This window comes from Dipodomys merriami, unplaced genomic scaffold (genome assembly GCF_024711535.1).
Source record: "Dipodomys merriami isolate MVZ:Mamm:240054 unplaced genomic scaffold, mDipMer1.0.p SCAF_21, whole genome shotgun sequence".
NCBI lineage: Eukaryota > Metazoa > Chordata > Mammalia > Rodentia > Heteromyidae > Dipodomys > Dipodomys merriami.
The window spans coordinates 3,337,534-3,351,961 of NW_027203493.1; the positions used below are offsets into that span (position 1 = coordinate 3,337,534).

A 14,428-nucleotide genomic window follows, 5' to 3' on the forward strand; every position below is an offset into this window, starting at 1 on the left:
TTCTACCCCCAGAAGGAGGCCTCTTAGCCAGAGACCACAGAAACCATGGAATACAAGCAAAGTCCACTCTCTAGGATATAGACCAAGGACCATGACAAGTCACTTCCTACAATTAAAATATGACTTCCATAATTTTTTTTTTTTTTGGTCAGTCATGGGGCTGGAACCTGGGCTTGGGCGCTGTCCCTCAGCATTTCAGCTCAAGGCGAGCGCTCTACCACTTGAGCCACAGTGACACTTCTGGTTTTCTGGTGGTTTATTAGAGATACAGAGTCTCACGTCTGGGCTGGCTTTGAACCATGATCCTCAGATCTTAGCCTCCTGAGTAGCTAGGATTACAGGCGTGAGCCACCAACACCCGGCTCAGCAATTTTTTTAAAAAGACAATTTAGCAAGTCAGAAAAGGGAAAAGCAGAGGGGGACAGGGAATAGATGGTTCCATAAAAGGAAAATGAAAGCAGTGATCCTGAGATCTGAGAAAGAAAGAAAAGCTACTCTCTTTCTCCTGTCTTGGAAAGGACCTTCCCTTCCCCTATTCTTGCCTACCTGAGGCGTCGACGAGGGTCAGAGGGTGTCCCGGTCCGACGGGCAGTGCCATAATCAGACATCATGCCATAATCCAGGTCATCATAGGCCATGCTACGCTGGTCATCCTCTAGCCCGTAAGGCTCTGGATGAAAGCGATGCAGATCCACGCTGCTCCCACCTACCCGAACCTGGGGCTGGGGCCCATAGACGTCCTGTCTACTGGGGGCCCGGTAGCCCTCCATGCTGGGCCTATACCGCTCTTCAATGCGGGTCACCCGGGACAGACTGCCATAGTTGTCACTGCCGCCCGGATAACCATCTTCATAGTGGCGGCTGTATCCGTCAGGAGGGTAGTGGAAGTTCCTAGGGAGGGTAGCAGTGCCTGCTTGGCCCACATAGGGACCAGGTCCCCCATTGCCATTCTTGCGGAAGTCGCGACCCAAAGTCTGGATGTAGTTGTTCGAAACTGCTGAGGCATCCACAGGCAGCCCATCTGGTCCCATAGGGACTGGCTGGACCGTCCGAGTTGTCACAGTCTTCACTACTTTCTTGACCTTTATTTAAGAATGGAAAAAAGAAAACGGGCCACACTAAGAAAAGACACTCTTCCCTTGGTCACTTTACCTAGAAATGGATTCTTTTCTATCATCAACCTTTCTTTTCTATCCTTTAGGAGTCACCAGCCCTGGCGGTAACTGTGCCTCTAAAGGAAGTTACTCCACAGCTAAATATACCCGCTGTCTTCCTCATTCCATTGCATTTTCCTGGATCTCTTTTTATTTTTTCTGCTTGGCCAGAGATTACGGCATTTGTACAGCTCAGTCACCCTTCACCCACCTAACCCCTAACCAAGTGCTTAACCTTTCCCTTAATAGAGACCATAACAGGGCCTCTTCTGTTACTGCAAAAACCTCTTGCAATCTCAGCTTACAGTGGTCTCCGTGCGACGAGTGGTCCCATCATCTGAGGTTTCCACAGAGACAACAGACATGGCTCCCTCGGGGTCTTCCTCTGTGTAGGTCTCCACGATCTGCCCTGGCTCCTGCATCCTGGGGATGGTGCTATACAGAAGGTGACTGTGATCCTACAAAAGAAACAAGAATGTATCAATAATCCATCCTAATTAGAAGCACCAAGTGCTCCTGGAGAGAGCAGCACTTCACACATTTTGATGCTATCATATTTTAAACTTGTATAGTAGAAGTTACTCTAGCTACATTGGCAGAGATAGCACATTTAACTACCAAGTTCTAGTCACCAGAGGGTCATCTGAGTGATCCTTCAAAAGGGCATCATATACTGGGAACATGGCTCAAGTGGTAGAGCACATGCATAAGAAGTGTAAGGATCTCAATTCAAACCCCAAAGACTGAGGAAAAAAAAAAGAAAACAAAAGGATGAGCAGCTTACCTGTAAAGGTATTTTAAGGTAAACCATAAAGTCCCCAAAACAGTTATTTTCTGACTGATTCTATGTTATCTTACAGATATTATTCAGCTAGATTTTGGGTAGTTTTCTGCCAAGTAGAAACATGTCCCCAGCAAAAAAAGCACTTGAGGATCAACGGAGGAAAGAGACAGAAGGCAATGATAAAGACCAATGTTCATTAAAATGTATTTCAATACAAAAGATAGGCTCACACCTATAATCCTAGCTACTCAAGAGGCTGAGATCTGAAAACTTCGAGCTGGAAGCCAGCTTGGAGAAACAAATTTGAAAGACTGTATCTCCAATTAAACTGCTAAAAGACAAAAATAAAATAAAATCAGAAAATAGAGTTATAGCTCTAGTAGTAGAGTCCATCCCAGGTCAAAAAATAAAAATAAAAAAACTGAGTGAAAACACAGGCTCTAAGTTCAAGCCTCAGTACCTGTATATGGTGCACACACAAAGACACATGCACACACACAAACATACACGCACATGCACAAACACATGTGCACACACACACACACAAAGGCATATATATTTTGGAGAGCTATCTTTTTGCTTTTCTAAATAATAGATGTTTATAATGTGCCAGGTACTTTGTAAGACACAAATATGTCTTAAAGGCTGGGAAAGTAAAAAGATAAGAGTGAAGCAACCCAGGCCTTGACCCAAAAGAATTACCTGGGGTCCGTTGAGTTTCAAATCTGCAAATTTCTGTCTCTCAAGGTCAGCATCGCCCACAAACCGGCCGTTCTGAAACACAGTCCACAAGAAGACAATTCATTTTGTGGCCGTCCTCTGCTCAAATGTCTTTTTTCCAAATGGAATATTGTGGCCTGAAGTCTTAGTGGCCCCTTAGGCTTAGCACTTTGCTCAATATTGAAATCAAGCCTGGGATTCGATAAGGCTGGGTGTCTGAGACATAAGAACCTAAGATCCATGAGGACACGGGGATTCTCCTTCATTTGCTAGTTTTGTTTAAAGCTGTATCCTGGTGCCTTGAGCTGTGCTGTGCCTGGCACATAATAGGCGTTCAAAACTTACTTTCTGAATGAATAGCAGAGACTTAGATAAGTTCCTTTTGGGAAAGCCCTAACAATATAAGAAAAGTTGGAAAGACTAAGTTGGGGGAAGGTGGCGTGTCCAAATATGTTCTTTACTGTTCCATGAATTTTGGTGCTCTGCTACCACTGGGAAACACCCATTCCAAGCAGTTTTATTTTTAAAAATCCAAAGAGAAAAGTCTTCCTCTCCATATCTGAAGAAAAGAGATATCACAATTCCCCTCAAGAAAAGTCTCAACATCTCTATCATCAAATTAAAGCCAAAGAACACAATCCAAAATGTCATTCTTAGCTTCTTCTGTCTTAAGCAGTACGAATTAACCTAATGACATCATACTATATAAAAATAAGTTTCTCTGTTCCTTTCTGAACAGAATGCAGTGAGATCCAACCACCCTGGGAGATTCTTTTCTATCCCACTCCCCTTTATATAGAGAGTAAATGCTAGAAGGACAGGAAGTTAAACATTATTTTCAGGAAGAAGGAAGGGTGTGGTTTCATCGCTAAGCAGAAGTTTAAAATAAGAGACTGAAAGAGAAATCAAGAACAAGAACTAAATCCTGGAATTCCCCACTACCTCTATATCATCCCTAATCCTCTACTCTAGTTACTATAAAACATAAAAAAGTTTTGCATGGCCGGGCACTGGTGGCTCACGCCTGTAATCCTAGCTACTCAGGAGGCTGAGATCTGAGGATCGCGGTTCAAAGCCAGCCCGGGCAGGAGAGACCGTGAGACTCCTATCTCCAATAAACCACCAGAAAACCGGAAGTGGCGCTGTAGCTCAAGTGGTAGAGCACTTGCCTTGAGCTGAAGAGCTGAGGGACAGCGCTCAGGCCCAGAGTTCAAGCCCCACGACCGACAAAAAAAAAAAAAAAAAGTTTTGCATGGTAGTGCACCCCTGTAGCCCCAGAACTTGAGAGAGGCTTGAAGCAAGAGGATCATGAGTTCCAGACCAGTCTGGACTACAGACTGAGACCCACTCTAATTAATTAATGAGTTAATTTGCAGGAATGATGCAAAAGGCACAGCCTCTTTCAAACTCCTGATTATTCCCAGTTGGATTTCTGTCTTCTTCATCAACTGCAAAGCTTCTCAGTAAGAGGGACCATCTCTATCTTAAAATTTAAGTAGGCAACCCAGCAAAATGCCTGTAATCCCAGCATGCAGGAGGCAGAGACAGGGAAATAGAAAATTTCAAAGCCAATCTGAGCTACACACTGACATCATGCCTCAAAGAAATTAGTAAATAAAATTTTAGAAAAGGTCTGTGAATGTAACATAGTGACAGAACACTTATCTAGCATGCATAGGCCCTATGTCCAAGACACTTATCTAGAAAGCACAGGCCCTATGTCCCATCCCCAACTGTTATTTATTTTTAGGAATGAAACAGAAAGTTGGATGCCCATAGCTCACACCTGTAATCCTAGCTACTCAAAAGGCTGAGATCTGAGGATCATAGTTCAAACACAGACCGTGAAGGAAAGCACTCTTAACTACCAAAAAAAAAGAGTAAAAAAAGCCCAGAGACAGAACTCAAGCCCTGAATTCCAGCCCCAGGACTGGCACAAAAAAAAGATATAGACAGACAGAGAGACAGACAGACAGACAGAGAGACAGACAGACAGACAGACAGACAGATAGACAGATAGATAGATAGATAGATCTGGAATCTAGGTCTAGAACATGCAATGCCCCAAGTTCAAATCACCCCAGAAAAAAAAATACTAATTTCTTATACAATTAAGTAATCAAGAAAAAGATCTGTAAAGGTAGATGTATTGTAGTAATAATAAGAGATCAGAAAGATCTCTTAAAATGCAGCCTATCAAGCAATGCCTAACACACACATGCAAATGCATACACACACAAACATACACACTTGATTTTTTTAAGTTGGTTTTTTTTTTTTTTTTTTGGGGGGGGGGGGGTCCGGTCGTGGGCCTGAACTCTGGCCTGGATGCTGTTCCTCAGCTCTTCAGCTCAAGGTTAGCACTACCACTTGAGCCACAGCACCACTTCTGGCTTTTTTCTTTTTGCTTATGTGGTGCTGAGGAATCGAACCCAGGGCCTCATGCATGCAAGGCAAGCGCTCTACCACTGAGCCACCTTCCCAGCCCACACACTTGATTTTTTAAAATACACCGATTACATCACAGCAGTCAGACTCCATAAACGGTAGGAAACAGCAGATGCTTCTCATTTCTAACACCAAAGCTCCCAAGTCACCTCTCAGAGTGGGCCAAAACCATAGACCACTGGCTCCTGTGGTTATTTAGGTTAAATAGCAGCATAATGCGCCCTCTCCATTCTAACCAACAGAATTAACAATGACCCCCCCCCCCAAGACATGACTTATGCAGCCAACAAAAAGAGCACACAAGGACAATAAGAAACAGGAATATACAATTTATGGACACTGTAATGCCTTCTGGGAACAGATTGTTCTCTGAAGGAGACTGAACCCCCAACTTCTCCAACCACTAAGTAGACATTTACTAAGCTTTTGATACAAAAAAAAAAAAAAAAAATCAGAGAAAACAGAAGTCATTTGAGTATAGTTCCAAACAGCATTATCTGCCATTACTAGGACTGCAACCCAATCCAGAACCCACTCTAGCAAAACAGGAAGTCAACTGCACGCCTCTCACGTCTACCCATCTCATCACCAAGAGGAGGGTGGGTAGCTTCGCGAGGATCGGAGCCTCTCTGTGAGCATGCCAAAGTCCTACCTGCAGGTCTGATGGAGAGAGGGGTTACCTGATGCCGGCGGGTGAGGGTGCCGTTGGCCATGAGTGGGTTGGCATCTTGTGGTGAGACCCGGACGCGTTCCAGCTGCGCCGAGACGTGGCGCCGTTCCTCCTCCAGCGCCCGGGTCAGCTTCTCAAACTGGGCCTCTTGTTCCTTCACAGAGGCCAAGATGCTGGCGGTCGACTCCACCTCTGAGTCGTCCATGAAGGTAAGGGGCAGAGCCGCCGCGGGGCAGGGTAAAAAGGAAGGTGGATCACAGGGGGAGCAGGAAGGAGGGAGAAGGTCCCCCTCACTTCACACTATCGGGAGGGTGAGAGAGAGAGAGAGGAGAGAGAAGATCACAGGTCAGAGGAGACAGATGAATTATTAATCCCGGAGCCAAAGACGCCCTCTTGTGGTTCTTATTGCAGGGCAGAAAGCAAGCCACCACCACCAAGCTGGGAGCCCACCACCACCAGCAGGGTCTGCTCAAGCAGGGATGATGGAGGGCCTTTGCCCACCAGCGCCTTCTCCACCTCACCGCACAGGTCCGGGGGAAGGAAAGGCCCCTACACTGTGGGTAGGCCAGGGACGGTGTGACTACGGGCTGTAGTCGTGATGTGAGATTAAAATTAGGCTCTCTTTTCCTGGAAGATTTTGCGGGCATCAATTTATTCAAAGTTGTAACTCCCTGATATAAACAGGCACTTGGCTTCCTGCCTGGGAGGGACAAGCCACTTTGAGAGATAATGGGGCAACACAGACAGATTACTCTTCCTCTCCCCAAATCTCAACACTGAAACTACTGCAGAAGTGGCAAAATATACTAAATTAATATGCTAAACTAAAAGGCCAATTGGGAAATGGAAATGGAAATAATTAATAATAATAATAATAATAATAATAATAATAGCCTATCATCAAAGGTAGAAGACAAAATTCAGACTTTCATGTTTAATACATTTATAAAGAGGGGTCTTTCTACCTTGTAATATATATTACAATACTAAGGGCAAAATGCATGTCTTAACTGAGACATGAGAGCGGTATAATCACAAAACACTCTATGTGTAAAAATGAGTATTTTCAGAGACCTTTAGCTCTCAGGAACAGGGAACTGGGCTCAAACTCTTAACAATGGAAAGTAGTTCAGTTCCCAACCTGCACACCTCAGTGGCTGGAACTTCTATGTCTCTATAATCCTGCAGAAAGCTCTAAATAGATTCTTTCCCCTTTCACATGTTCCAACTCAAAGTATCCATGTATCTAGACAGTTTATAGTGCTATAAGATACAATAAAATGCTACTTATGCAGAAACAAAGAGCTCCTCCAGTCCTTATAGAAACAGCCCATGGTTAATAAATAAATAGACATGATGATCATACTATTAGACTCTGGGGGTTTTCTCTTTTATAAGCCATAGGAAATTTCATGATCAGTTCATAACATATTCAGTTGAAAGGCAAGCTAGGAAATAATTCTCCCCTACTCCCCATCCTTTTATTGAAAAAAAAAAGGCACTTCGATTTCTTTTTATTCTTAATAAACATATATTCCATACACACCTGTTAAAAGAAGGGTCGTAACTGATTGGTTTAACACAGAGACCAGCCCAGTCTAGATTCAAAAGAATCATGGAAGATGCATCCCAGCCACCACAGCAAGGAGGAAGCAGGAAGGAGAGAGCTGCAGAAATACGCGAAGGAAAAATGGGAATGAGAGGAAAATAAAATATACCCAATGCATAAACACCTCAGAGGAGCGTGGGGAAGTATTAGGAAGGAGAGGTAATAATCTAAAATATGACTTAGAATTGCTTACTGTGACAAATGCTCTTTAAACTTTACTCTGTTTAGATATATCTGGGTTTTGGATGAAGGCTTATATATATCTTTTATTATTTATTTGACTTATTTGTGTATTCTTGTTAGTACTTGAACTCAGAACCCTGAGCTCTTGCTTGGCTTTCATGGTTCATGGTTAGGATACAACCACTTGAGCCACACCTCCAGTCCACTTTTTGCTTATTTATTAAAGAAGGAGTCACAAAATTTTCCGCCTGGGCTTGTTTTGAATCTTGCTCTGCCACTTGAGCCACAGCACCACTTCTGGCCTTTTCTGTTTATGTGGTGCTGAGGAACCGAACCCAGGGCTTCACGCACGCTAGGCAAGCACTCTACCACTAAGCCACATTCCCAGCCCTTTGCTGTTTTGAATCTTGTTGTTCCAGGACTCTGCTTCCTTAGAAGTTAGGGTTGCAGGCATGGGCCATGGGCACCAGGCTTGGATATAGTTTTAATAAAAACATGGTTCTATTAATGTGCCTGAGTTTCTCCACTTGTAATTCCACAAAGAACTATAATGGATTAGAATATGGATAAACACCCAAATATCTCCTGTTTACAAAAAAACAAATGGAGAGGAAAAAAAAAAAAGAATTGCTGTCAGATGCCCTTCCCCCTCCTTCCCACCCTTAAGGCAGAAACCTCAAAACCCAGTCCCAGCATGCCCATAAAGACATTGAGAAACCAGTGCAATAATCCTGGTGGGGAAGACATGTGAGGACTAGCCTAGGCTGAGCCTTGTGCTTAGGTTCTCTTTCCCACGCTCCCCAGAGCCCCACCAAGCACAAAAGCTTGGGCCTCTTTGCCTTGGTGTGTATGCAGCATTTAGCAAGCAAAAGTATCCTATCCAGAGGTACCCAATAAACTCGGAATTGATTTGTCCCTAAATCCAGTGCCACCCCCCCCCACTAACCAGCTCTAAGCTCCCACAATTGCTATCAACTCCTATTCTTGCTTTCTTCCAATAGGTTGCTCCAAGATCTTTCTTTTGTAAGTATTCTTAGTCTTTAAAAAAAAAAAAAAATTGCTCCCTCTGCCAGGTGGCTCATACCTGTAATCCTAGTTTCCCAGGAGGCTGGAATCTAAGGATCAAGAAAGCTCAAGAGCCAGGTGCCGGTGGCTCTCGCCTGTAATCCTAGCTACTCGGAGGCTGAGATCTGAGGATTGCAGTTCAAAGCCAGCCCCGGTAGAAAAGTCCGTGAGACTGTTATCTTCAATTAACCACCAGAAAACTGGAAGTGGCACTGTGGCTCAAGTGGTAGAGTGCTCACCTTGAGCTGAAGACAAGGCCCAGGCCCAGAGTTCAAGCCCCACAACTGACAAAAACAAAGAAAGCTCAAGAGAAATGCCCTGAGACTCTTATCTCTGATTAACAACCAAAAGACTGCAAGTAGTCGAGCCTTGAGAAAACAAAAACAAAAACAGAAGCTTACACTGAGTTCAAACTCCAGGACCCAACTGCTCCCTTTTCAACTCATTCCTTCATTTTATAGTTAATTGTACATAGCTCTTATCCACTATATAAAATGACCTTCCATACCAAAAGGACCCAAATTAAGAGATTCTTCCAGTTACTGAGTTAGAAAAGGGCCTGTACTGGTTACCACTCTGGCAGCATCCACCCTATAATCTTCTTTGCTCATAAAAGCTTAAACTACCACCACCACTGTACTACCAAGGGGCATACAAAAACAACACTCTCTGCTATAGGAATTGTCACCCTGCTATAAAGATCCACTTTTTACCCCCACAACTTTAATTCAACAACAAGAATTAGGAAGAAAGATTGAGGAAAATATGCAGAGTTCTACATGAGAAGGCAGTACTTCCCCATCTTCATGGCTTTACAGCTGACCACAAGGTTCTAATTTGGAGAAGACAGCACAGTTGAGGTCAGATTCCTGAAACTAAACATTTGCAGAGATTTTTCTGCCTGATAGAGAAGAAACCCTGAGGTCTGGGTCTGGTCCCAGTCCTGGCTCTTGCCACTAGCCAACAATGGCAGTAAGCTCCTGCCATGGCCTCACCTCCGACAACAAATCATACCAGTTCAATCTAACACAGAGTTGCTATTAGGATAGGGTGAGATAATGTACATTATACAATTGTGAGGTATTAAGTTGTTTCAAGAGTTAGTTTCAATCTTCCAATTACATTACTTCATGGTAATGTCTCAGATCCAAAGTATTTTGTGAAGCAGTAGATTAAATTAACTGGATCAAGAACATAACTGGGTTCGAAAGAGTAGATGAGCTGGTTTTCCTACTCCTGCTGTGTTTACTAAGATGTTCCACCTAGGTCCCACCTTCAGTCCCAGTGTTTCTGGGACAGAAGGTGCTTCTCTAATGCCCAACAGTCATCACAGCATTACAAATCAGTTATACTAAGATCTTGAGTCTCTAGAAGAGACCTTACATGGGGGGAAAATATTAATGCTTTATATTTAAAACAATAATGAAGTACTGTATTGCAATTACTGTATTGAGATAAGAGAAACCAAGGTCCCACAGTTAATAGCAAATTTAGAATTTAAGCTCAGTTCTATACATGTCATTTTAAAGGTGATATTCTCTTTCTAAACTATCTTGTTGAAATAAAGTAGATGGTCAAGAGCTTTATTTTTCCCTAACCATCATAGGAGAGGAGGGAAAGAAAAGGTTTCTTTTTTTTTTGCTGGTCATGGGGTCTGAACTCTGGGCACTGTCCCTCAGCTCTTCAGTTCAAGGCTAATGCTCTACCACTTGGGCCGCAGTACCACTTCCAGCTTTTTCTGCTTATGTGGTGCAGAGGAACTGAACCCAGGGCCTCATGCATGCAAGGCAAGCACTCTACCACTGAGCCACCTTCTCAGCCCCTCCATTTTTCTCAAAGTTAAAGAATTATTCATGTCTACATATGTATAAATAAGGGGGAACAAAAAAATGAGAGGAAAAAGAAATTATGAGTACAAGAAGAGAACGAAGTATCAGACAACGTACAGTAGACAGTCTCATAACTCAAGAGACCTGATGAAGTCTCTTCTCCACACCATACACATCATAAAAAGATTACACTACAGACCAGAGTCTGCAAGCCATTAACTGACTTTGGCAGATAGTCAGGAAAATCTTATAAGTCTGCTCCAACACCTTTCAGATTTACCACTTCATGTTTTCAAATAAATTACCCTTTCTTTCCCTAAAAAAAATAAAGATCTCTGGTGGCTCATGCCTGTAATCCTAGCTACTCGGGAGGCTGAGATCTGAGGATGGAGGTTCAAAGCCAGCCCAGGCAGGAAAGTCCGTGAGACTCTTACCTCCAATAAACCACTAGAAAACCGGAAGTAGTGCTGTGGCTCAAGCGGTAGAGCGCTCGCCTTGAGCTGAAGAGTGCAGGGATAGCACCCAAGCCCAGAGTTCAAGCCACACAACCGACAAAAAAAAAAAAAAAGTATGGCGTCAGGGGCTCACACCTGTAATCCTAGCTATTCAGGAGGCTAAGATCTGAGGATCATGGTTTGAAGCCAGCCTGGGCCGGAAAGTCCATGCGATTTTTTTTCTCTTGTTAGTCATGGAGCTTGAACTCTTGGCCTAGCACTCTACCACTTGAGCCATAATGCCACTTACCATTTTCTAGTGGTTAATTGGAAATAAGAATCTCACGGACTTTCCTGTCACGGCTGGCTTCAGAGAACCTCAGATTTCAGCCTCCTGAGTAGCTAGGATTACAGGCTTGAGCCACTAGTGTCAGGTTCCATGAAATTTTATCTCCAATTAAATACAAAAAAAGCTTAAAATGGAACTGTAGCTCAAGAGCACTAGCCTTGAGCTTCCAAAGAAGCTCACAGAGCCCATGCTCCTTCAAGCCCAAGGACATTTATACTCTCTCTGTCATCAGAATTCTAAACCAAAATCAGTTAAATTAAATCAAATGCCCAGACAACTCGAAGAGTTAGACAATGCTAACCACAGTCCCTGGGATGGTTTTGTGCCACCGTAAACTATATAAATATAATATCGAATTATGATTCTTAGAGGTTAAGAAACTAAGTTTGGGGGCCAGACACCAGTGCCTCATACCTGTATTCCTAGCTACTCAGGTTATGATCTGAACAACTTGGTTCAAAGTCAGCCTGGGTAGAAAAGTCTTCAAGACTCTTATCTCCAATTAACTAGCAAAAATAAAAATCGGGATTAGAGGCATGGTTCAAGTGGTAGAACACAAGCCATGAATGAGTAGAAAAAGTGGAGTAAAAGTTTGAGGCTCTGAGTTCAAGCCCTCATATGAGAGATAAAGAAAGTAAGACAGACTGGGCACCAGTGGCTCAAGCCTGTAATCTGAGCTACCCAGGAGGCTGAGATCTGAGGACTGCAGTTCAAAGCCAGCACTTTCTATCTCCAGTTAACCACCAGAAAGCCAGAAGTAGAGCTGTGGCTCAAAGAGTGCTAGCCTTGTGTAAAATTGCTCAGGGACAGCACCAGGTGCTGAGTTCAAGCCCCACAAACAAACAAAAAAAAAAAGTAAGAGAATCTAAGTTTTCATATTTAGCTGAATTCAAATCCTAAATTTAATGAATACCTAATCATATAATAAGGTACCATATAATCATGCTGGGGATGCAACTCAGTGATGAGGGCCTAATTCCATTCCTAGCACTACCAAAAGAAAAAAAAAAACACTAATCTATCCAAAATTCAGCCTTATTTTTGTAAAATGGAGGAATGAAAATACATAAGGTAGTTTATGAGGATTGAAAAGATCTTGATGAGGGCTGGGAAGGTGGCTCAGTGGTAGAGCGTTTGCCTTGCATGCATGAGGCCCTGGGTTCAATTCCTCAGCACCATATAAGCAAAAAAGAAAAAAGCTGGAAGTGGCACTGTGGCTCAAGAGGTAGAGCACTAGCCTTGAGTTGAAGAACTGAGGGACAGCGCCCAGGCCCAGAGTTCAGGCCCCACAACCGGACCCCTCTCCCCCCCACCACCAAAAAAGAAAAGAAAAGATCTTGATGAGCAGAAAGCTATTAATGTCACTGTAGTAGTAATTACTACTTATGAACACAAGGACCAGTGTTTTGATGTTGCTGGTGACTTTGGGATAAACCACACACACACACACCCTCTCCCATGTTCCCCTTAGTCTACAGAAATTCTTCTGTCTCTTAATGAGAAAAACAAAAATGAAACTCCAGACTGAGTCAAAAGACCAGGGGTCCAAACACTGGTTCTGCCAAAAACTTGGAGGCCTGGGAAAAATTCTAATTCAATTTCTATTACTTTTCGGGGTTTAGTTTTAATATGTCCCCCATGTCCATTCAGTTCAGGAAAGCATATGCAAAGCTATGATCAGAATTAGGCAAGAGCCCATTATGAAAGAGGGGGAGGGGCAAGCATTTGTCCTAAGATGGCAAAATCTAAAACTCACCTAGCTTTGTATTCTTGGGAAAGAAATTTCATCTTTAGCAGTCAGATTCAGATATAACTCTCTTACATCATTCCTACTGATGCATTATGAAATCAAAATCAATGTCACAAATTTATGCTCTCCTAAAAGCAATGGGAAGAAAACTCCATTTCCATGTCTTCTAGGGATATAAAAGGACTTTTTTTTAATGCACTGAATGGCTTACTGCAGAACACTAATCAATAAATTATAGTACACATATCATATCAGGACTATATGGCAGAAAATTCAAGTCAAAAAGGATTTGCCCCAAAATTCAAAGTTAACTATTCCTGTTCAGCACCAGCACACACAAAGAAAACTGCCATTTTGTTTCTAAATCAAAAGAGTAATTTCCTTAACAGTTTTTCTAGGGCTTCTTATCGGGTAGAGTGCTGGTCCAAAGTCTCATGTACCCTCCCCACCCTTTTATTTGAGGTCTACCTTCTAAAGCTCCTTCAGAACAAAATTTAGTTCTCATTTCACCAGGAAGGCTCATTTCCAGACTTATCCCAAGTCTCCCAAGTCCCAGAAGCTGACCTTCATTATGATTTTATAAAAGGGTAGAGACAAGAGGATCAAGGTTCAAGGCCAGAAGACTCCACCTCAAAAACAAACTGGATATCGTAGTGTTCACTGGTAATCCCAGCTACTTGGAGCAAGGCCAAGGTAGGAAGATCTCAAGGCTGGCACCCAGCAATTAGTGACCTATAGAGCCTATCTGAAAGTCTAACAGAGTCTCCGGCCATACCACCCTGAACGCGCCCGATCTCATCTGAAAGTCTAATAGCAAAAGGATTGAGGGTATGGATCAAGTGATAGAGTACTGACCTAGGAAACAAGAGGCCCTAAATTCAATTCCCAGAACCTCAAAGAAAGATTTAAAGAGGGCAGTCAGTGGTAGCGTCTGTAGTCAGATCTAACCAGGAGGTTAAAACAGGACTGTCGCTTGAGCCAGTTTGGAGCCAGCCCAGGCAAAAACAGTGTGGTGGAGAAAAAAAGAAAGGAAAAACAAAAGGATCCAAAGCTCTGCTTACTTCACAATCATGGAGATTGAGTACCACTCAGTCACAAAACCTAGATTGTGGAAATAGACTTGTCTTAGCAGCTTCTGTGCTTCCCTGTTGATGGGCTTTGTGCTAGACTCAGCTTCTCTATTGAAAGCACTCAAAAGGCTGACTAAAGCTGTCTGGCTTTAACAAGGAAGAACTGGTTCTCACTGGATTCCTCATCAATCTCTCTGATGCATTAAAGGCAAATTACCTGCCTCTTGGGAAAGAGTGATGAATTCTATCTGATCAGAGTGTCAGAGAAAATAAGGAATTTAAAGTAAACATACAAAAATTAAATTTTCAAGTACCCCTTGTTAAGAGGGGGCATAGGGAGAGGTGGAGGGAGATGTCATTGTT

The 14,428-nt window shown here is 43.0% G+C and overlaps 1 protein-coding gene across 10 annotated transcripts in view; it reads right to left on the bottom strand.

The window, feature by feature from the left end:
* Ctnnd1 (catenin delta 1) overlaps window positions 1-14,428 on the bottom strand; it is a 55,892-nt gene that overhangs the window by 20,314 nt on the left and 21,150 nt on the right. For 5 of the 10 annotated variants that reach the window (XM_070032278.1, XM_070032275.1, XM_070032276.1 and 2 more), the window contains exons 2-6: window positions 7,323-7,443; window positions 5,787-6,076; window positions 2,641-2,712; window positions 1,460-1,612; window positions 547-1,082 (exon numbers count right to left, since the gene is read on the bottom strand). In XM_070032278.1, the coding sequence (XP_069888379.1) occupies window positions 547-1,082; window positions 1,460-1,612; window positions 2,641-2,712; window positions 5,787-5,981 (956 nt within the window). In that variant the 5' untranslated portion in view covers window positions 5,982-6,076; window positions 7,323-7,443. The remainder of the gene's footprint in view (window positions 1-546; window positions 1,083-1,459; window positions 1,613-2,640; window positions 2,713-5,786; window positions 6,077-7,322; window positions 7,444-14,428) is intronic. The other 5 variants (XM_070032280.1, XM_070032283.1, XM_070032282.1 and 2 more) reach the window with 2 other exon arrangements.